Source organism: Microcaecilia unicolor, chromosome 5 (genome assembly GCF_901765095.1).
Source record: "Microcaecilia unicolor chromosome 5, aMicUni1.1, whole genome shotgun sequence".
Lineage (NCBI taxonomy): Eukaryota > Metazoa > Chordata > Amphibia > Gymnophiona > Siphonopidae > Microcaecilia > Microcaecilia unicolor.
Window position 1 is genome coordinate 59,485,288 of NC_044035.1, and position 22,281 is coordinate 59,507,568.

General features: G+C 41.8%; 1 protein-coding gene across 1 annotated transcript in view; it reads right to left on the minus strand.

Moving 5' to 3' along the window:
* Positions 1 to 22,281, minus strand: part of ADAM12 (ADAM metallopeptidase domain 12) — a 659,141-nt gene that overhangs the window by 291,216 nt on the left and 345,644 nt on the right. Inside the window, exon 4 of the mRNA XM_030202952.1 lies at positions 2,644 to 2,722. Within this exon, the coding sequence (XP_030058812.1) occupies positions 2,644 to 2,722 (79 nt within the window). The remainder of the gene's footprint in view (positions 1 to 2,643; positions 2,723 to 22,281) is intronic.

Below are 22,281 nucleotides of genomic sequence, written 5' to 3' on the forward strand. Positions count from 1 at the left end.
CCAGTATGTTAAGCTCCATCTCTGGCCGGCTTCAAATCTAAGCTAAAACCCCACTTTTTTGAGGCTGCTTTTAACTCCTAACTCCTATTCACTTGTTTAGTACCCATGTCTGTTGTATCATCCCCACCTTAGTAATTCCCTTATCTCTTATTTGTCCTCTTTGTCTGTCCTGATTAGATTGTAAGCTCTGTCGAGCAGGGACTATCTCTTACATGTTCAGAGTACCGCGCTCTGTATGTCTAGTAGTGCTTTAGAAATGATAAGTAGTAGTAGTAACTAGTAAAATGCTCACTGCTGCAGGTTGAATATTGACCCCTTGGTTTTCACCTCATAGATAAGGCTTTAAAACAGGTGCAAGTGTGTGTGTGAAATATGAGATGACAAGGAAGCTTAGGGGCCTTTTAACTAAGATATGCCCAAAAGTGGCCTGAGCTGGTGTAGGCGCTTGTTTTGGACATGTGCTGGTCCATTTCCTGAGCGCGCCTGGAAAAAGGGGGATATTTTAATGTGCCGGAAAAGGGGCATGCGGCAAAATGAAATCTAGCTCGTGCCCATTTTCGGCCTGAGACCTTAATGCCACCCATTGAGTTAGTGGTAAGGTCTCACATGCTAATGGGCGGTAAGCATGCAACGCACACCAACTGCTGATTACCGCCGAGTAAGGGTCCCGCGGTAGAAAATAAAAAATATTTTTTACTGTGTGTTTTGAGCACATGCCAGAAATTGAATTAGCGCCCAGAGCACGCGGTAGTTATTTATTTTTATTTATATATTTATTGCATTTGTATCCCACATTTTCCCACCTATTTGCAGGCTCAATGTGGCTTACATAGTTTTGTTGGGTGGTAGTGCCAATTTGATGCACATTGGACATGTGTAGGTGCCTACACACCTTTGTAAAAGGACCTCTTAGTTTCTGCAACCAGCCCAGTTGTCAAAGGCAAATCTTGTGCAGGCATTTGCTTTGACAATTGTTCCTTAAAAGTACACATTCCTTTGCACCATATGAGGAGTTACCATTTGAAAAGAATCCTCGGAGTCACTGTAAGCAATATAGAATTAACTAACTCTAACAGAATCAACAGAATCAACCCCTTATCTGACACAAGTATAACCAAGAGCGGTGGCTATGATCATCTCATTATTCCAGGTCGTGCTATCTTGGATCCTGCCTCATACTTGGGACCTGAATTGGCCACTGTTGCAACCAGAATATTGGGCTTTATGGTCCTTTGGTCTAATCCAGTATGGTAGGTCTTGAGGCTCATTTTCAAAGCACACAGACTTACAAAGTTACAAATATAAGTCTATGTGCTTTGAAGATGAGCACCCTTATGTTTTACCTATCTTGTGGTGTAACACTTGAATTGCCATTCTAGTTAGGACATAGAGAGGGGAATTAAGAAGTCCAGGTGGGATTTGAAAGGTCCTCATTATATATTACAAAGCTCTGCCAAGTATAGAGTATCTTGTAAAATACATGTAATGACACTCAGGATGAAGAGGACTCAAGAGGCAGAAAACCACCGGAGGTGACCAAATAACAAAGACTGGGATGGAAAACTCAGGAGGGGGAAAAAACCCCCCAAAACAATATGATATTTGAACACCTCATAAAGGCCTTGCTGAAACATGGCTGTGTCAGGTCTCTTTCATGGTTTTATCTAGCCATCAATAAAACATACAGTTTGCCATACTGGTATAATGTTTTCTTTTGCAGCTGGGATTTCCACCCCATTCTTTGTTTTATGACATGCAGGACTGCACGTTGCTGTCTTTCCATGTCCACCAGGAGCAGAGATTTTAAAAAGCGGCATGTAGGGGAAAATGTATGCATCTTTACCCCAAATGTGTGTGGGAACAGCCTGATATTTTGGGGGGGAGGGGGAGAAAAGGAATAAAACACTGAGGAATAAGAAGGCAACCCCCCAACCCCTGCTGTACACTGATGCCCCAAACAAGCACTTATACAAAATCTGTATATACTTGTAAAGAGCTGTGAATCCCAATGTTGATCACAATGGTCACAGACGTTCATTGCTCTTCTGGAATGGAGAATATATGCATATTTTTTGGTTCTACTCTAGTACTCACAGCAACACCCCCTGGTTATTTGCATGTACTGCAAATTTAAATGTGCCAATTCCAGCTTTCTGAAATTGGGTTTGCAATGTTTGTTCAGCATACACATGTTTAAATGCCGGTATTTACATTTGTAAATCACTAATAAGGCTTCTAAAATAAGGGCAATGCTGTCACATATTCATAAAATGTGGATGAATAAATGTATAAATGTATATTTACAACTTATTTGCATAAAGTGTTTTGGATAGAATCTTAAAAAGTCTAGCTGTAATTTATAGACTTTCTTAAATTAAATTTTCAAAAGGCTGCAAATTACAAATGGTAATTAGCCTTTTCTATCAAACCTGAATATCTCTGTCTTAAGAAAAAAAAGACTGTAGATTTAGGGACGATGCTTTCATGTTAACAAGGGAACTAGCTGTTTACTAAAGCAGCCATGTGCAAAATAAAGAAAATAGATTTTAGCTATTTTATAAGGTCTTTTCAATGGCGGCCTGGCAATAATCTATAGAATTCTATTTGATGAAGCATTATTTAGGGCTGAGATGTAAACCTTACTGTGCAATTTCGCAGAATGGTGACAGCAGTACCATCTTCCAGATAATGCGTCTCAGTGAAGCTGCCAGCAAAGAGCCCCCTGCAAAACAAGCATAAATATGTAACATTAGAATCTAAATCTCTTTCCTGTCATAATCTAGATAAAATGAAAGAAATCATTTAAAATATTGAAAACGCAAGAATTATTAACAGTATATCTGTGTCCATGGTGAAACATCAAATGTAGATGTGAAAAAAGTATTTCCCCTGTTTACTAAGCCAAGCTAGCAGATGCCGTGCGCTAATGTTGACACAGCCCATTCATGGATTAATGAGACAAAGTCAATATGGAATTAGTGAAGGGAAATCTTGCCTCACCAATCTACTACATTTCTTGAAGGGGTGAACAAACATGTGGATAAAGGTGAGCCGGTTGATATTGTGTATCTGGATTTTCAAAAAGTATTTGACAAAGTACCTCATGAAAGACTCCAGAGGAAATTGGAGAGTCATGGGATACGAGGTAGTGTTATATTGTGGATTAAAAACTGGTTAAAAGATAGAAAACAGAGAGTAGGGTTAAATGGTCAGTATTCTCAATGGAGAAGGGTAGTTAATGGGGTTCCCCAGGGGTCTGTGCTGGGACCGCTGCTTTTTAACTTATTTATAAATGACCTAGAGATGGGAGTAACTAGTGAAGTAATTAAATTTGCTGATCACACAAAGTTATTCAAAGTCGTTAAATCGCGGGAAGATTGTGAAAAATTACAAGAGGACCTTACAAGACTGGGAGACTGGGCATCTAAATAGCAGATAACGTTTAATGTGAGCAAATGCAAAGTGATGCATGTGGGAAAGAGGAACCCGAATTATAGCTACGTCATGCAAGGTTCCATGTTAGGAGTCACGGACCAAGAAAGGGATATAGGTGTCGTCGTTGATGATACGTTGAAACCTTCAGCTCAGTGTGCTGCTGCAGCTAAGAAATCAAATAGAATGTTAGGTATTATTAGGAAAGGAATGGAAAACAAAAATGAGGATGTTATAATGCCTTTGTATCGGTCCATGGTGCAACCGCACCTCGAATATTGTGTTCAATTCTGGTTGCCGCATCTCAAAAAAGATATAGTGGAATTAGAAAAGGTGCAGAGAAGGGCAACAACAATGATAAAGGGAATAGGACGACTTCCCTATAAGGAAAGGCTAAAGCGGCTAGGGCTTTTCAGCTTGGAGAAAAGGCGAATGAGGGGAGATATGATAGAGGTCTATAAAATAATGAGTGGAGCTGAACGGGTAGACGTGATGCGTCTGTTTACGCTTTCCAAAAATACTAGGACCAGGGGACATGCGATGAAGCTACAAAGTAGTAAATTTAAAACGATTTGGAGAAAATATTTCTTCACTCAACGTGTAATTAAACTCTGGAATTCATTGCCGGAGAATGTGGTAAAGGCGGTTAGCTTAGTGGAGTTTTAAAAAGATTTGGACGGCTTCCTAAAGGAAAAGCCATAAACCATTATTAAATTGGACTCGGGGAAAATCCACTCTTTCTTGGATAAACAGTATAGAATGTTTTGTACTTTTTGGGGATCTTGCCAGGTATTTGTGACCTGGATTGGCCACTGTTGGAAACAGGATGCTGGGCTTGATGGACCTTTGGTCTTTCCCGGTATGGCAATACTTATGTACTTATGTACTTATGTACTTATCAGACGTTCATAAGGAGAGAAATCCAAGAATTTGGCAAACACTCCTTTATGTATGCATTCATCTGTGAGGGCCAGTCCTCTTTCCTTTCATCTCCAGTAAAATAACAGAGCCTATTCCAGTTAGATCAAGGCATAACACTATGTTTTAGGGTAGCAGCCTGTAAAATTAGGAGTCCAGAAGGACTGGAGTTCCCAGATTCCAGTGCCAGCATGGTTAACTTAGTCTTTCACCTGCTTAAGGAAGTTAGAATCAGTGTCATTTGTAACTAGAGAGCAATACTGTTCCCAGAATGCATGTAATACTCTTTGGCTAAAAGCAGAACATAGAAAAATATATGTCTTTAGGGAACAGTAACAAAGAAAGAGCTGAAAATTAAAACTTTCAGCTAGAATCTAGTGGTTTTAAGACTGGAAAAGACATTACAACACAGAGAGTCGCCTAGTGCTGCCTTAGTGTGTTTCACATTGGGAAGAGGTGATTCCACTTTAGAATTTCAAACATTAGGTGGTATGGAGTGCCATGGAGTCTATGAATAATATAATACTGTATATCATACTATGCTAAGTGGGGTTAAGCAGAGAGTGCACAGATTCTGAAAGCTCTCTGCATTCTTTCTGCAAGGGAGAGCCATCTAAATCATGTTCTCAATTTCAGTCTGTGAGAGCTTCTCATTTACAGGTAACAAAAGGCAAAGTAGGCCATTGACCTTTGAAATCTGTTTTTTCCCTTGATGTGATAACCTCAGAGGATTTCTTCGACAATATTGGGGCAGGATGGCAGAACATTCTGCTTGAAGAAGAAATACATCATTTGTTTGCTGGTGAAGGAAAAAATGAAGAGGTATTTCAAGTTATTTTGTGACCTGGATAGATTGCAATGTAATGTAATATAATTTTGGTTTAGGTCACGCCAATCTACAGGTAAACTACTAGTACTACTACGTGAGACTGAAAGAGCAATGGCTGTTTTCCTTGTATTGCAGATCAGTACCAGATAATGATGCTTCCATAAAATTCTAAACCAAGGGTCACAACCCAGTTGAGTTTTCAGGATTTCCACAATCAATATGCATAAAGTATAGCTGCACACAGTGGAGGCAGCATATGCAAACAGATCATCCCCCTGATTCTATACAGGTCTCTGAAAATTGCGCTTGCAAATTTAGGTGCGGTCCCAATTTGTGTGTGCGATATAATAGGATAACAAGCCAATTAGTGCCTATAACTGGCTTTTTTTAACAAGCACTTATTGGCACTAATTAGATTTAATTGGGTGTTGCATGCATAAAGGCACGCCAAAACGTGGCCTGAGGTAGTGTGGATCCGTGCTTTGGATGTGTGCTGGACCATTTCTCCACAGCGTCTGGAAAAAAAAAGCTTTTTATGAGGGGCTGGGAAATGGACGTGTGGCAAAATTAAACCCAGCTCGTGTCTATTTGAGGCCTGAGCCTTTAACGCCACTCATTGACTTAGCAGTAAGGGCTCAAGAGTTATCCATCCAGCATGCACCAACTGCTGATTACTGCTGGGAACATCCCCGTGGTACAAAATAGAAAATTACTTTCTACTATGGGTTTTTGCTGCATGCCAGACTTGGAATTACTGCCAGGCGCACGCGTTAGCCGGGCAGTAATGCCGATTTGACGTGTGCTGCACATGCATAGATCCTTATGCGCCTTTGTAAAAGGGCTTCGAAGTTAGGTGTGGAAAATGTGCCTAAACTTTACGCATGGCTCGAAAAAGGGGTGCATTTCGGTGCAGAATGGGGGCGTGGCTTCGAGTTATGCATGTAATTACAGAATAAAGGTGCTCTGTGCGTAAATTTAGGTGTGGGCATTTGCACCACATTTTTGTTGGTGCAAATGGTGGTGCCTAAATTTATGTGCGACCGTAACATCTATGCGTTATTCTATAAATCGCACCGAAGTTTAGGTGTGGCTTATAGAATAACACTTAAGCGTTTTTTTTCAGTGCCGATTTTTTAGGTGCTATTTACTGAATCTAGCCCCATGTGCATATCCATTGTGAAAATGCTGAAAACCAGGCTGATCTGCAGTCCTCAAAGATTATACGTGCATTTTCCTATATATACATAAGTCAATTTTCAGCATGACGTAAAGGAAAGAATTTCAATGTCTAATTCAGATGTTTCCAGCGAAAAGAGTAGTGTAATCAGCAGGGCTCTCCCACAAAATTTTTTTTTTAAATCCAGAAGGTTGAGGGATGTGATGAACAAAACCTTTATTCTACTACTACTACTACTACTTAGCATTCTTCAACACCCGACACAGCACTGTGTTTTGGCATAAAGCCTACATCAGGGGTCTAAAAATAATGGGCATGCATAAAAACATAAATATGAATGCAACATATAAAAGGGATAAAATATCAATAATTCATGTATATAGGATCATGTGATGACTAAAATATAGCTATCAAATGATAATAATAGTAAAATGTAATGTAGCAGATGTTTCAAACTATTTGTATATTCAGAGGCACAATACATATAGGAAGCGCCACTGAATATACCAGTATATGCAGACTCCCAATATATATATTAACTAGGGGTATTATTTAGAAGCAGTTCGCTAACTGCCACCAGGATAAATACCACTGAGAGAGATATTCAGCGTCATTACCCGGATAGGGCAGCTGAATATCTTTACAGCCTGCCTTTCTATGCCGCTGTGTGCTGCTCGTGCAACTGTGTTTTTAACCTGAAGGCTGATTTGTTCTATTTGTTCATTTGATTAGGTTTTAATTTGCGATTTGAGATTCTTCTTTTAAATTTTTGTAAGGTAAGATGTATTAGTGCTTATATACTACTTGGATTTGGGTTTGCCCAAAGGGAGGGGGAGGGATGATTTTATCTATTTTAAACCGTCTGGAATTAGTACACCTTATTGCTGTTTTAAATGTCAAAAACAGCATTCCGTTAGCTCTCAGTGTTATAAGAATTTGATTAAATGCTCAAGTCTTCCATTACAAATTCCAGAGGTCATAATTGGTAATAGAAAAGCTCTTTCTTTCAGTTTGTTTAAGAGATGGTATAGACAACAAGAGAATTTGAGAGCGAATATGCCTATAGCTATTACAGATGTGACTTCACAGTGAGAATCCTGAAAGGTAACTTTAAAACCATACAAGAACGTAAGACCTTTGAAGTCAGAATGATTGAATATTTTAACACCCAACAGAAAGGACTTAACAAGGATCTGGGGTTCCTAGCGCATTACAAACCATAAAGCTGTATGTCTCTGTTGATCACCCCACCCCTCACCTATTCACACCCATCCTGTTAGAATATCAATGATATGCTTTGATGTCCCCATGCATACCTCCTACCCACCCCCATCCTCCCACCCTGTCAGACTGTCATAGTAATGCTTGAATGTTTTCACTTATATACACTGTCAGCTAGCACATTTGCTTATTTCCAATCTGACGAAGAAGGGCAACCTTCGAAAGCTAATCAAGAAATGTATTAAGTTATGTCCAATAAAAAAGGTATCATCTTATTTTCTTTTCCATGTTTTATTTTGTTTGATTTCTATTGATAACCTTAAGAGTGGACTAACACGGCTACCATACTCCTCTACTTTATTACAGATGTGGAAAGAGATTTTGATTCTATAGAATGTTCCTATAATAAAGCTCAATCTATTCTAACAAAAATCTTCTTTTAAAAGATTTGATAGGCGATTCTCAGTTAGGAATGGTATTTATTACGCAACTTAGATTCCTGATTTTGACTCTCCTCATATTTTGAATCTTTGTCCCCCAGGTTATAGGGTTATTAATTGTCCTATGTATACACAGAAGAAACAAATCTCGGCAAAGTACACAATATTTGGCAAAACAGCGAAGATGACATAGGGATGAGCGGACAATAGTCTATTCAGTGAAAACAGTTTATTGTAGATTATTCTGGACTCGACACAGCTATGGGTTGACATGTCATCATTGCTGGTGAAGACTCCTGATGCAGGCCTATCCGGCACGCATCAGGAGTCTGGCACGCGTATTTGATGCGTGCCAGAAAATAAAAATTATTTTTCGGGCCTGTTTAGCGGACGTGCGCCAAAAATGAAATTACCGCAAGGGCCACGTGGTAGCTGTGCAGTAACTCCATTTTGGCACGTGTTAGGTGCGCGTAGACGCTTACACAGCTTAGTAAAAGGGCCCCTAGGCCAATAAAACATAAACTCTACTTCAATGTTGTTTAATTGGAATGAATTGATTAGTACCACTTTAGATGATATGGCTCCTTTGAGTGAAGAAATCTAATAATCCATGTTATAATAAGACTTAGGGCCCTGTTTACTAAGCTGTGCTATAGGCATGCTAGCATTTTTAGCACACGCTAATGCTAGAAATACCCACAGGAATATATGGGTGTCTCTAGCACTAGTGCGTGCTAACAATGCTAGTGCACCTTAGTAAACAGGGCCCTTTGAGGATTTAGCTCAATTTTTTCAATTAAAGATTAGTAAAATAGTTATATCAGCTCAGAGCCATATGATCTTCTTTGAGGGGCCCTTTTACTAAGCCACAATAGGCGCCTACGAGTGTCCAACTCACGTCAGTTTTGAGTTACTGCTCGGCTACCGCATGCTCCTTATGGTAATTTAATTTTTGACGCGCGTCCACTATGTTTGCTGGAAAATAATTTTTCTTTTCCGGCGTGCACCAAAATCCGGGCGTTAATTGTCATTCTATATGTGTAGATAATTACTCTACGGTTGTCATGTGAGACCTTACCACTAAGTCAATGGTTGGCAGTAAGGTCTCAGACCCAAAATGGACATACACCAATTTTTATTTTGCCACATGTCCATTTTTTAAAAAAGGCCATTTTTACAGGCGTGCTGAAAAGTGGATCAGCACGTGCCCAAAACATGCGCCTACACTAGGGCAGCCCATTTTTTGGCGCACCTTAGTAATAGGACCCTTGAGTTTTCAAAGTTTTAGAGTTATAACTTGATCAATACTTCTCCTGCAGTTGGATTATTGCAACTCTTTATATAGAAAGGCACCCATTAAGTTACAGAGAAAATTCCAACTTCTTCAGAACATGCTATGTTGATTTTTAAATTGGGTAAATTCAATAGGGTTTTGCATCTTATAGAAAACCTTCATTGGCTACCAATTATTACACATATTCCGCCCAATATTCAGCACTATTTAACTGGCCAGGAACAGCCCCTGGCCAGTTAAATAGCACTTAACAGGCTATTCGCAAATATTCAGCAGGGGATAGCCAGCTATGTCCCCCTGAATATTTGTGGTCAGCGCATAGGGGGAGATTCTATATATGGTGCCTAGAAAACAAGTGCGGAAATCAATGCTGACTAAATGTATTCTATAAGTGGCACCTAGATTTAGGTGTGGTATATAGAATATGCTTAATTTATATTTCAGTGCCTAAAAATAGGCGCCTCCCTTTACACCAACAAAAATGTGGTGTAAATCCCGGCACGTAGATTTAGTCGCACTGAGCCGTATTCTATAACTACATTCATAAATTTCAGAATGATCATGAAACTCCCATTTCCCCACCCATAACTCCCATTTCCTCGCCCTTTTTGCCTTTTTTGCCATTTCCTCGCCCAGAATGTGCTTAGCGAGTTGTGTGTGTAAATTCTAATTATTGCAAATTAGTGCTCATTATTGCTTGTTAAGAGCTGTTATCAACTCTGATTAGCTTGTTAAGCCAATTAAGTTACGTACATTGTTATGGAATACACTTGGAATTTGGGGCAGATCTCTAGGCACTCATGTAGAATCCAGGGAATAGTGGCTAACCAGCTATATCGTGAATAATCAGTGCATTGTCAGCTAAGTTTGGCATGAGTGCTAGTATTCTAAACATCTATACATGCAAGAGGTGTGTAAATGTGGGCACCTAATTTGCAGAATTAACCCTATTCCCCCAGATTTTATAAAGTTGTGTGCCCAAATTTCTGACTACTGTGCAAATTTGGGTACACAAGTTATTGAATAGAGCCAGTTACGCACTTAATTTAATTGTTAAATTAGGCGCCAATTGGCCTTAAGTGACATTAATTGGTTTTAATTGGCATTAATTTGTAGTTATGCATGTAATTGCACTTAGACACTATTCTATAAACTTAGGCCATGATATTGAGACAGTGGGAGTTAGACCAGCTAACTCCTGCTGTCGCCGATGAACTTGGAAATTCAGTGCCGGGGTAATTTACGGCCACCAGCATTGAATTTCTGGGAGTTTTTTAGCACCACAAATATAGCCGGTTAAGTTGATATTCATCGACTGACCAGCTAGGTTCTAGGGACCAAAGATAGACCTGCTATTTACGCGGGTCTATCTGGTCACTAAACTTAACCGATCAGCCACTAAAAATCAGCGGTAGCCAGCTACGTTACATGACATAGCTGATGACCAGGTTAGCCACTGATCGGGATATTCAGCGGGAGATAACCGGTTATCTCCCACTGAATATCAGCAGATAGCCGGCTTGAGGGTATTTAACCAGCCAGGTGCTGTTTCTGGCCGGTTGAATACTTTTGAATATTGGGCCGTCAACGCCTAAATGCTCTAGTGCATAATTACAAAGAGGCGTGCACATGGGCAGATCAGGGGCATGTCTTGCAGTTGTGTGCATGTTATACAATACTATCACTTACATGTACAACTTCCAGCTTTAGGAGCAACCATTTACACCGGCCTTTGATATAGTGTAAGTGCTTGTACTTAAAGTTAGGTGCACACGTGCCAACTTACACTCTATTCTATAACACTGATTTTGCACCCAATTGCTCTTATTGAATTTGCACTTAGTGCCCATATTTTTCACATCTAATTTTTGGTGCAGTCTCTTGAATCTACCCATTATGTCTTGAAAAAGGAATCATGACTTCATCTAGCCATTATAACAAGTAAACTTGGGCATTTGTGAATTGCTGGAGTTACTGGTACTTGCTTCCACCTGGTAGTTTTACTGCATGTGAAAAGTTTGCGATGCCCAGTGCATATTTTCCAGCGAAAAAGGTGCCGGTACTCAAATGGCAGGCCACCCTTCAGGGGTGGGAGTGATCACTGAGGGACCCACCCCACAATAGCCAGGCCCCCCGCAACCAATAACAGAACCTATGATAAGGCTGAATTGTTGTGTAGAGCCTGAGCTCTTTCATTAAAACTTGGAGACCATGGGTCAAATTTAGCAGACAATGGAAAAGGTGCCGGTACTCAGTACCCCCAAGTACCCCATCAAAAAAAAAGCCCTGGTGATGCCTAATATTGTCCTGATACCAGAATTTATACGGGGAATAAGTCCAGTTATTAGCAACCCAAATTTCCATTTCATCAAGGTTGATTCAAATAGGGATGATAACTCCATGAAGTCCTATTGCCCATGTGCAAACATATTGACCACATGTGCAGTATAAAGCTCCAGTTTTAACCATCCTATTCAGAGATCCTGAAGAAATCAAGAAACTAGAATAGAAAGAAACCAGACTCATAAAGGGCAGGAAGTGAGTGTTCTATACTTGGTAATTAAGGTAATTAGAGAAATTAACACTGTTTTATTTTGAAAAAAGTACGACAAAGGAGAAATACTGCATAACCTTAAAGAAGCAGGTGTTTCATTCAGGGATTGTTTATAGCACACACTATAAGTTGTACTAGGTGAAATGAACAAAAACTCATTAAACATAAATTTAATTTTAAATCAAGGGAAACATTTACAGTAATAAAGCTTTGGAATAGTTTGTCTTCAAATTTAATTAAAGCAAACCTCTTCAGTAGAGATGTTTAAGAAGAAACTAGATATAATGTTGGCACTGAAAAATTAATGAGTGCAGGGAATTCTGTGAACACTGAGAAAAAGATTAATACAATGGAAATAACTGTTTGCAATCTAATGTAATATGTTACTGTGGGAGAATGAAACAAACCAATGTGGACTAATAGTGTTTTCCATTTTGTTATTGTAATTTCCTCCTGTTCCTTTGGATTTCCATTTCAACTGCATGAAGCCACTCCTGAGGCTATAGTATCAAGAGACTTCCATCACAACTACCTGGAGTTTTCTATCACTTTTAACTCTCTCATCATGCAACCTCAGCCACTGCATTAACCAACCTCAATCTTGTATCACAGATCGCAACATCCTTGACAAGTCGACATGGTTGGCACCCAGTGCCGTAGCGGGGGCGGCTGGCACCTGGGGCGGGTCGCCGCCGCGCACCCCCCCCCCCCCGGGTGCAGCGTGGCGCTCCCTCCTCCGGCACGCACCCTCCCCCCCGGAGTGCATTGTACCTTACTTTGGCAGCGAGGGGCGGGCGGGAGGGCCGATCCGCCCCTGAGCCCACGTCGCTGGGAGCTGCGTCGGCTCCATTGGTTCCTTGCTCTCTCTGCCCCGGAACAGGGGATAGACCCTCTAAGTGACTGCATGGTAACCCCAGGTAGGTGGCTAGGCATTTTGTGATAGTATGCTTTTTGTTTTATCTGTATAGTTAATGTTTAGAAGCTTTCTGAGGGGTAATTCTATGATAGGACACTAACTATAGATACAGGCTATGCAACTATTTTAAGCCTATTCTATAAAGAAAAGTAGGCATGTACTTTTGTTCGTAGCATGTTACCACAAATGACCAAAAATGCACATACATTAAGGCAGTGTTCCCAAACCTGTCTGGGGGTTTCTCAGCCAGTCAGGTTTTCAGGACATCTACAATGAATATTCATGAGAAAGATTTGCATGCAGTAGAGGCAGTGCATGCAAATCTCTCACATAGAATATTTGTAACCCCTTTTAAAATGCTGCACCTTGGTGGCTGTCTAGTATAAGCACAGGATGGTTAGTTTGGGACCAGGGTGGCTGATGCAAGCACAACACCAGACTTTCTGTACTTTGAATAACTTGTACATGTGGCCAACTTATTTAACTTTAAAGTTAAGTCCCGTTAAATGCTAATGCGTCTATACATTCCTATGGGCACATTAGCGTTTAACATGCATCAACCATTAACGCATCTTAAAAATGTTAACGCACCTATAGTGCACCTTAGTAAACACAGCCCTAAATTCTCCCAGTTTCAATTCTTAAAGAAATGTTCTTTAAATCTAGAAGAAAGGACATCAATCCTTTGCAAACATTTTATTCAGTGAATATGTATATTCCTTTAACCTTTCCTAATTAATTTTCTCAAATTTAATATCTTTTAAATTTCTTTTCACATAAAACCCTCAGACATAACCTCTGTCTTCTTCACAGCCCAACCATTAAAAAATCCATAGAAACAGGTTCCTTCTGTGAGCTGTGCAGCCAATCAGATTCATGCCATGGGATTCTATGGAGGCAACTTGCCAGTACTGAGCCCTGCATCGCCCGAAAGCATTAAAATTACACTATAAAAACCCTTTGTTTTTTGATTTTCAACCACTTACAGCATTGCTATAAATTGATTTATGAAAAAATCTGCACTCTTAAGACCCTTTCTAATCTTAAACAGGAAACTCCCATTTTTTAGCATTTCACATTTAAAACTTTATCAAAAAGGGTCATAACACATCTTTGGCACCTATGGGCACCTAAATTCTTTAATTTATAACATTGTCCAAGCATTTACAATACTTTAAATATTTATTTAAATGAGAAGGTGTCAGTAACAGTCTCCGTTATAAGGACTGGGCATGCACAAACATTTGTGCCATTTTCAGGCTTCTCTGGGCTTTCTCTGGCCTCCCTCACTTCCCAGCACTCTGGGGCTATTTCCACAGAAATCCACGTCACTGAGCATGCATGATTGTGTAATCGTGCACATTGCAATGAATCAAGCCCCCCTTTCTGGGCTGCCTCTTGACCCCAATGGCCACTTATTTAATAAGTTATAAGGGCCTCCAGACCCCCAAACTCTTAAATTTTATTTCCCGGCTCTCGACTGAACTTGGGACCTTAGCACGTGTGCAAACTTGTGATGTCATCACCACACATGTGTGATGACATCACGCACATGTGCGACAGGCTTCCCAACCTGGCTCAAGGCATAGGCAGAGCCAGGGCCTCTTCTGTCAGCAGCTCCCAGCATCAAACAAGCCTTCAGTGGCTCGGAAATGGTTCCACTGCACCCGCGACTGGAGCACCCACGGCAGGACTTCAAATTGTGCAGGCCCCGGCCATGGACATCCCGGATGCCTCCTCTGTTCCCTGGGAATACCCAGAGGTAAAAAATAAAATAAAATTTTAGCCATGGGTTACACTCCTATACAGTGGCGTTTCTAGGGGGGCGGACACCTGGGGCAACGCCCCGCCCCCCGGGTGCAGGCCCCCCCCGGTGCAGCGTGGACCCCCCCCCGCGAAAGAGCCCCCCCCGGGTGCATGCCGCTGAGGGGGGGTGTCGCAGCGCGCGCCTGCTGCGAGTTTACTAACTTTGCTCGTTCGCTGCAGCTCCCTCTGCCCCGGAACAGGAAGTAACCTGTTCTGGGGCAGAGGGAGCTGCAGCAAACGAGAAACGTTAGCGAACTCTCACAGCAGGCGTGCGCCGCGACACCCCCCAGCGGCGTGCACCCGGGGCGGACCGCCCCCACCGCCCCCCCCTTGGTACGCCACTGCTCCTATAACAGAAAAGTTCATTCATGCCTCTCTCTTCTCTCTGTTACTTGATAGACTCCCCAAGTTCCAGCTTTCCAGGCCTCATTATTTGAGCAGGATTAGGCAAACTGAGCACATGTCTAGGGGCCAAATGTTTCAGGAAGCGCCCTCACAGATATACTAATTCAATGGCTCTCAAGGCAGATTTTTGCCATGGTAAGTCAGCTACTGCCATGACAAGAGTGTGGGTGAGAAAGACGACCAGAGCCACCATTACCTGCAGAGATCTGTCTATTCACTCCACTTCCTGGGCATTGCCATCCAATCAGCAGGAAGATTCCAAGAATAGTGATTCTTACCTGCTGCTTCCTCCCCTGCTTGTTTTCCTTTGCAGTGAGAGCCAACCTGGAACCCTGTTTGTGATAATTTTAAAATGTATTTGTATTATAATAAGGAGGCCCATAGGGAGCCAAGATGGCGTTCTAAGCGGACGCACCTGTATTTGCTCTGAGGTAGCTTAGGTTTTCAGCTCCGTTGGTGCTTCTGCCGCCTCGTTTTTTCGAATGGGGAAGCGGAGGGGAAAGGTCAGGGAACATCCCTCGGTTCCTGAGACCATCCCAACGTTGAAGCAGACGACCATGCAATTTTCAAAGCAACAATCAGGGCCTCGAGGAACTTCGACCCCTACTGCAACTCTCGACGCGTTGCCGTCGATCGAGAGTCCTAACGGGGCTTCCTTGAGCCCTGTGGATCGTATTGCTCCGCCTCAGCCTGGGAGAGAGTTGTTTGCAGCCCGAACAGCGACGGAAGCCGAAGTGGCTCAACCGAATCTGCATGAGGGAAGGTCTGCAGCTACAGAGAATGGATCTCATGAATGAGAAGAGCAGCTAATTCAATCAGCTTTACAGGTACTACCTCAAGATATTGTTTCAAAACTATCTCGAACTGAGGCCCAACCTCAATCTCTCCCAGCCTTTAGTGGCATGGTTAGACCAGCAGTAGTGACACTTGAGTCACTGTGGGACATGGTGTACAGCATGCAGGTTTCTATGCAGAATATATTGAAAGAAAATACTGGTGATATTAAAGTTTTGTCTGAAGCTGCGTTGCTCCAAGCGCAAGTGACTGCACAGCAATCCTTGAAACTAGATAAAGTGAATATTGAGCTTCAAGAAATGGGGAACTTGGAAACCGCATTGGTTAAAGATAATAACTTCATGCACAAGCGAATGGAATACCTGGAGAACCAGGTTAGGAAACTTAACCTTAGGTTTCTAAATTTCCCCAAATCTCCTCTAATTTCTCCTATTGAGATGGTAAAAAAATATATGGTTGACATTCTTGGAATGGATAAGGACTCACTACCTCCCATCACTCGGGCCTATTACATCTGGAACCCGAAGGGGACTGTTGGAAACCCCCCAGTAGTGGGGGATGGAATGAATCTTACTTCCTTCCTGGAAAGTTCATTGGAAATAATTACACAGAGGTCAACTATGCTGGTCACTTTTGCATTGGAGCATGACCGCAATGCTGTTTTAAGGCTTTCCTTAAAGACATTTAGAAAACTTGTTTTTGGGCTCAAAGGTTCGAATTTTTCCAGACCTCTCGAGGCCTACACAAATAAGGCGCAGGGCTTTTTTGGAGCAGCGCCCTAGAGCGTTGGCATTGGGAGTAAACTTTGTATTACGTTTTCCTTGTATTTGTAATATACTGCTTGAGGGTAAACAGTTTCAGTTTGTAGACCCAAAACAGTTTAAAGAATTTCTTGATGCTAGAGCCGATGTGAATGTAGTATGCCCACCCTAACAAGCAGGCTAGGGTCGATAACCCGAGGCGGCAACCGCTAAAATATTCTTTAATTTCCTTTAGAATTTTTGAAATCTTGGAACCCAATTTCTTTGTTTGTGGACAAATAGGCAGTTAAGAACTTTTCTTTCAATTATTTAATTGTATTTTGAATTTCATTTGTAAAATAATGCCGATTGCATATTTACACTTTGTTGTGAAAATTGAATTTATTAATAAAGATTTAAAAAAAAAAAATATAAGGAGGCCCATAGACTTGTTTGCCTAGGGTTCACCAAAGAGTTAATTCTGTCTTGCTTATGTCTTTACAATATTATTGTCCAGTTTTTCCACCTGCTGTTTAGAATGTGACTATATTTTTCCTACCCTTAGAGCAGTGGTGTATTGAGGGCGGGGCGGTCCGCCCCAGATGCACGCCGCTGGAGGGGTGCAGAAAGCAGCCGTGTGGCTGATGGTTCCCTGCTCCTTCTGCTCTGAAACAGGTTACAATTTTTTTTTTGGGAGGGGGGCAGTGATGACGATTCTGCCCCGGGCCCGGTTCAGTCTTTCAGTGGTCCTGCATGCCAGCGCCACTGTAGCTTTACCATAGCATTGTAAAAGAGCCCCTTAATTCTGATCCAGACCATCACCTTTCCTTCTTCTCAGCAAATCACAGTTTTGATTAGTCTTGCTTTAACTTTTCTGCTGATCCCTCCATGTCTCATTTATGGCTCGATTTATTTTGCTTTCTTCCCCATAGTCACAGAATTGGAGGAAAGCCTTAGTAAATCAGACAATTAATTCTTTTCACTCAGTCTCTGTTATGTATTGTAGCATTTTACTATACCTGACATTGTGATAGTAAACCATTTTAGAAAGGATTTGCATGTAGGAAATCAAATAAAGCTGCATTTTATTATATTATGAGCAAATCATGCTTGATTTATGGGAGCTTGCTTAAATTTATTGGTGATTAATGGAGGTAAATTCAGCCTGTAGTTTCTGTAAAACTGATATAATTTCTCATTTATCAAATTTACCTGAAAAATAACTATATAAGAGATGCATAATTACATATAATAAAGTAAATTGAATGTTCATGTTCCCAACTATTTGACTGGGAATTAAATAATAATTAATCAACATAAAGTGCAGAAGAGAGTATGTTACATACAACCTATATATAACACCGTAGGTAATAAGAAACCTACTGAGGCCGAATCTATTTAATATATTTGTGAGTGACATTGCTAAAAGTTAGAAGGAAAAGTTTGCCATTCTGCGGATGACACAAACATTTGCAGTAGAGTGGACACACCACAGAGAGAGAGAGAGAGAGAGAGAGAGAGAGAGAGAGAGAGAGGCAACAGGAGAAGTGATCTACACAAATTTGAAGAAGGGTCTAAGATCTGGCAGTTAAAGTTTAATGCAAAGTAATGCAGAGTGATGCACTTGGGGTACAGTAATCCAAAGAAGACATGTGTAATAGGGGCAAGAGTCTAATGAGCACAGTTCAAGAGTGAGATCTTAGGGTGATAGTGTCTGACTCTCCTTCCTCTCCTCCGAGAGGATTCCATTTACCATTACCCTCTGTTACCAGTCAGTCAACCTGTTTCCAATTCATTTCAACACTTTGGGTCCTAACGTCAGTCCACTTAGCTCATTCATGAGCTTCATGTGAGGAACTATATCAAAGGCATTGCTGAAATCCAAGTACACTACATCTAGTGTGTGTCCTCAATCTAATTGTCTAGTTACCCGGTCAAAGAAATCAATCAGATTTGTTTGACACAATTTTCCTTTAGTAAAATCATTTTGTCATGAATCTTGTAACCCATTGGATTCGCTATCCTTTCTTTCAGCAGCATCTCCATTAGTTTTCTGACCATTGAAGTGAGGCTTATCAGCCTGCAGTTTCCCATTTCATCTCTGTCACCATTTTTGTGAGAAGGAATAAAATCCGCTGTTCTCCAACCCACATGGAATCTCTCCCACCTTCAAGGATCTATTAAATAAATCTTTAAGGGAACCTGCCAGGATCTCTTTGAGCAACCTGAATATCTTGGGATGTATCCAATTTGGTCCCATGGCTTTGTTCACCTTCTCCATCATATCTCCCCTTAGTCATCTTTACTCCAAGCTGAAGAGCCGTAGCTGCTTTAGCCTTTCCTCATAGGGAAGCCGTCCCATCCCCTTTATCATTTTCATCCCGCTTCTCTGTACCTTTTCTAATTCCACTATATCTTTTTTGAGATGAGGTGACCACAATTGCACACAGTATTCAATGTGCGTTCACACCATGAAGCAATACAAAGGCATTATAATGTCTTCATTTTTGTTTTCCATTCATTTCTTAATAATACCTAACATTCAATGTATCATCAGTGATGACACCTAAATCCCTTTCCTTGTCGGTGACTCCTAATGTGGAACCTTGCATCACGTAGCTATAGTTCGGGTTCCTCTTTCCCACATGTATCACTTTGCACTTGCTCACATTAAACGTCATCTGCCATTTAGATGTCCAATTAAAGAGTAATTCTCAGCATGTTTTCTCTTGGTAATGGATTGCATATAATTATTGGCATGCAGGGGTACCTCTAGCCAAAGCATCTGCTTAAAAACAACAATTTATAGAATTCTAGTGTAGCAGGAAAGATATATGCCTATAAATAAAGTGTGAACACTTACGTTGGCCATAGTGGTGGCTTAAGTGTGTACATCTAAGTTCCAGAGATACTTGTGCAACTTATAATATTCCAGGAGAGTCAGATAATGTTTTAGATCCCAGATAATGAAATATCTAAGAGGGGAAAACCACAGAGTGAAGTCCTACCAAAGAATCATTTAAAATCCGTGAAGGAGAGAACTGAAAGGAAGGCTTCAAGACTTAACACATTCTATTTTGTATTTTATTTTTCTTTGATTTTGCTTGTCAAGTGCCTGGGAAGGTATTAGTTGAACTACTTGACTTCTGATTCATTCGCTAAATTATGGGCCTGATATTCAAAAGGGCTTGCACAATTGAGGCTAAATTCTATATATGGCGCTATTCTGTAAGCCACACTTAAAGTTAGGCGTGGTTTATAGAATAACGCTTACATCCAGGAACTGTGCCTAACTTTAGGCGTGGCCATTTGCACCAACTGAAATGTGGTGCAAATGTACCCACTTATAGAATGAGGGGGGATACACACCTAATGTAAAAATATGCATGTTAGGAATGCATCTGTTCCACCCATGTCCCTCCCATTTCTGTGCCCCCTTTTTGAACTTGCATGTAAAATTTAGGCACGGATCCTGTGCCTAAATTTACATACATAAATTCCAATTAAATCTAATTAGTGTCCATAATTGCTTGTTAGAAAGCCAATTATTGGCACTAATTACCTCATTATTTAATAAAATTGTGCATGCTCAAATTTGTGTGCACAAGTTTTAGCAACTCTTATAGATTTGTGGGTTACAGCTCAATTCTACAACTGTATGCCTCCATTTAGGTGCCCTGCTGCTTATGGCAAGTGCCTATTCTATAAGAGAACCTAAAGGGGCATAATCGAACGGCGACGTCTATGCGGCCGGCGCCATAAAGGGGTGGAGCCAACCGTATTATCGAAAAAGATGGCCATAATGGAAACCGGGCCCGGCCATCTCAAACCCGACAAAATGCAAGCCTTTTGGTTGTGGGAGGAGCCAGCATTTGTAGTGCACTGGCCCCCCTGACATGCCAGGACACCAACCGGGCACCCTAGGGGGCACTGCAGTGGACTTCAAAAATTGCTCCCAGGTGCATACCTCCCTTTCCTTGGGTGCTAAGCCCCAAAATCCCCCCCAAACCCACTCCCCACAACTCTGCACTACTACCAAAGCCCTAAGGGGTGAAGGGGGGCACCTACATGTGGGTACAGTGGGTTTTGGTGGGGGTTGTAGGGCTCAACATATACCACCACAAATGTAACAGTTAGGGGAGATGGGCCTGGGTCCACCTGCCTGAAGTGCACTGCACCCACTAAAAGTGCTCCAGGGACCTGCATACTGTTGTCATGGAGCTGGGTATGACATTTGAGGCTGGCATAGAGGCTGGCAAAAAAATGTTTTATTTTTTTTTGGGTGGGAGGGGGTTGGTGACCACTGGGGGAGTAAGGGGAGGTCATCCCCGATTCCCTCCAGTGGCCATCTGGTCAATTGGGACACTTTTTTGATACTTGGTCCTAAAAATAAATGGACCAAGTGCAGCCGGTGAAATGCTCGTCTGAGACGGCCATCTTTTTTCCATTATGGGGTGAAGCCGGCCATCTCGTAACCACGTCCCGCCCCCGCCCCACTACGCCCTGCCTTCTGTACCCTGCCTTGAAATTTGCCTGGCTCCGCAACGGAAAGCAGTTGGCGCCGGCCAAAATCGGCTTTCGATTATACTGATTTGGCCGGGTTCAGGAGATCGCCGACCATCTCCTGATTTGTGTTGGGAGATGGCCGGCGATCTCCTTCGAAAATAAGCTGGCTAGGCACCTAGATCCATTATAAAATAGTAGTGTAACCTGGTATCAGTGGCAGGTGTGCCTAGGTTCCATTATAGAATAGTAGTATAATCTGGTATCAGTGTACTTTTTAGGCACACGCAATTTTGCTAGCCATAGAGCTGGCATATGTTTGTGTACCTAATTGCGGTAGAGATGTGTGTAACTTACAGTATGCTATAGGTTACCTGTGTGACTGAGAGCCCCTACATGATATAGCATCTGTATCCTTCCCCTCTCCCCCCCCCCCCCCATGATGCAGCACCTGTCTCCCTCCTTGCCCCCCATGGTGTAGCACCTTTCTCTCTCCTTTCTCTCCCGCCCCCAAACACTGCAGTACTTCTCTCCCTCTTTATCTCCCCCTATCCTGTAGCTCTCCTCTTCTCTTAAATTCTTCTTGCTGTGATTAATCTATGCAGTGCCCTCAGCAATAGCAGACTACTTCAGCCAATCCTGGGGCTTTCCTTCATCTGCATCCTGTCCTTGTTGAAAGAAGGATCCAGGATTGGCTGAAGCAGCCCCAGGATTAGCTGAAGCAGCCTGCTGGCTCAGCAATAGCTGCGTCAGCCAATCCTGAGGCCTTCCTTCATCAAGGGCGGTGCACAGTTCAAGGAAGGCCTGGGATTGGCTGAAGTAGCGTGCTCTTGCTGAGGGTGCCTGCACTGCAAGATAAACTTAAAAAGAGGAGAGGAGAAGTACTGGTTTGCCGTGGCGGAGGAAGACGCCAGTGGGTGAGATCGAGCCCTCTAGAAATACAAGACTCGGCTAGGTATAAGCCAGCTGCAGCAAACTCTCAAGGGGCAGAATAGCTCCTCCTAGAAAAGGGCTGCCTTCTAGCCTGAAGGTTATAGGTTCAAGGCTGGTTTATACAATGGGACCCTGTGCTAAAATAACCCAACTTAAGAATAGCCCATGTTGATAACTTCTCCCCTAAATTAAATAGGAGAAAATGGTAAAGCTTTAGAGCTGAAGAGTTTTGCAAAATAGTGAAGGCATTTTTATTTACAGATCTGCTACAGAAATATGCTTTACTAGAGGATATATGTAATAAAAAGAAATTTGGAG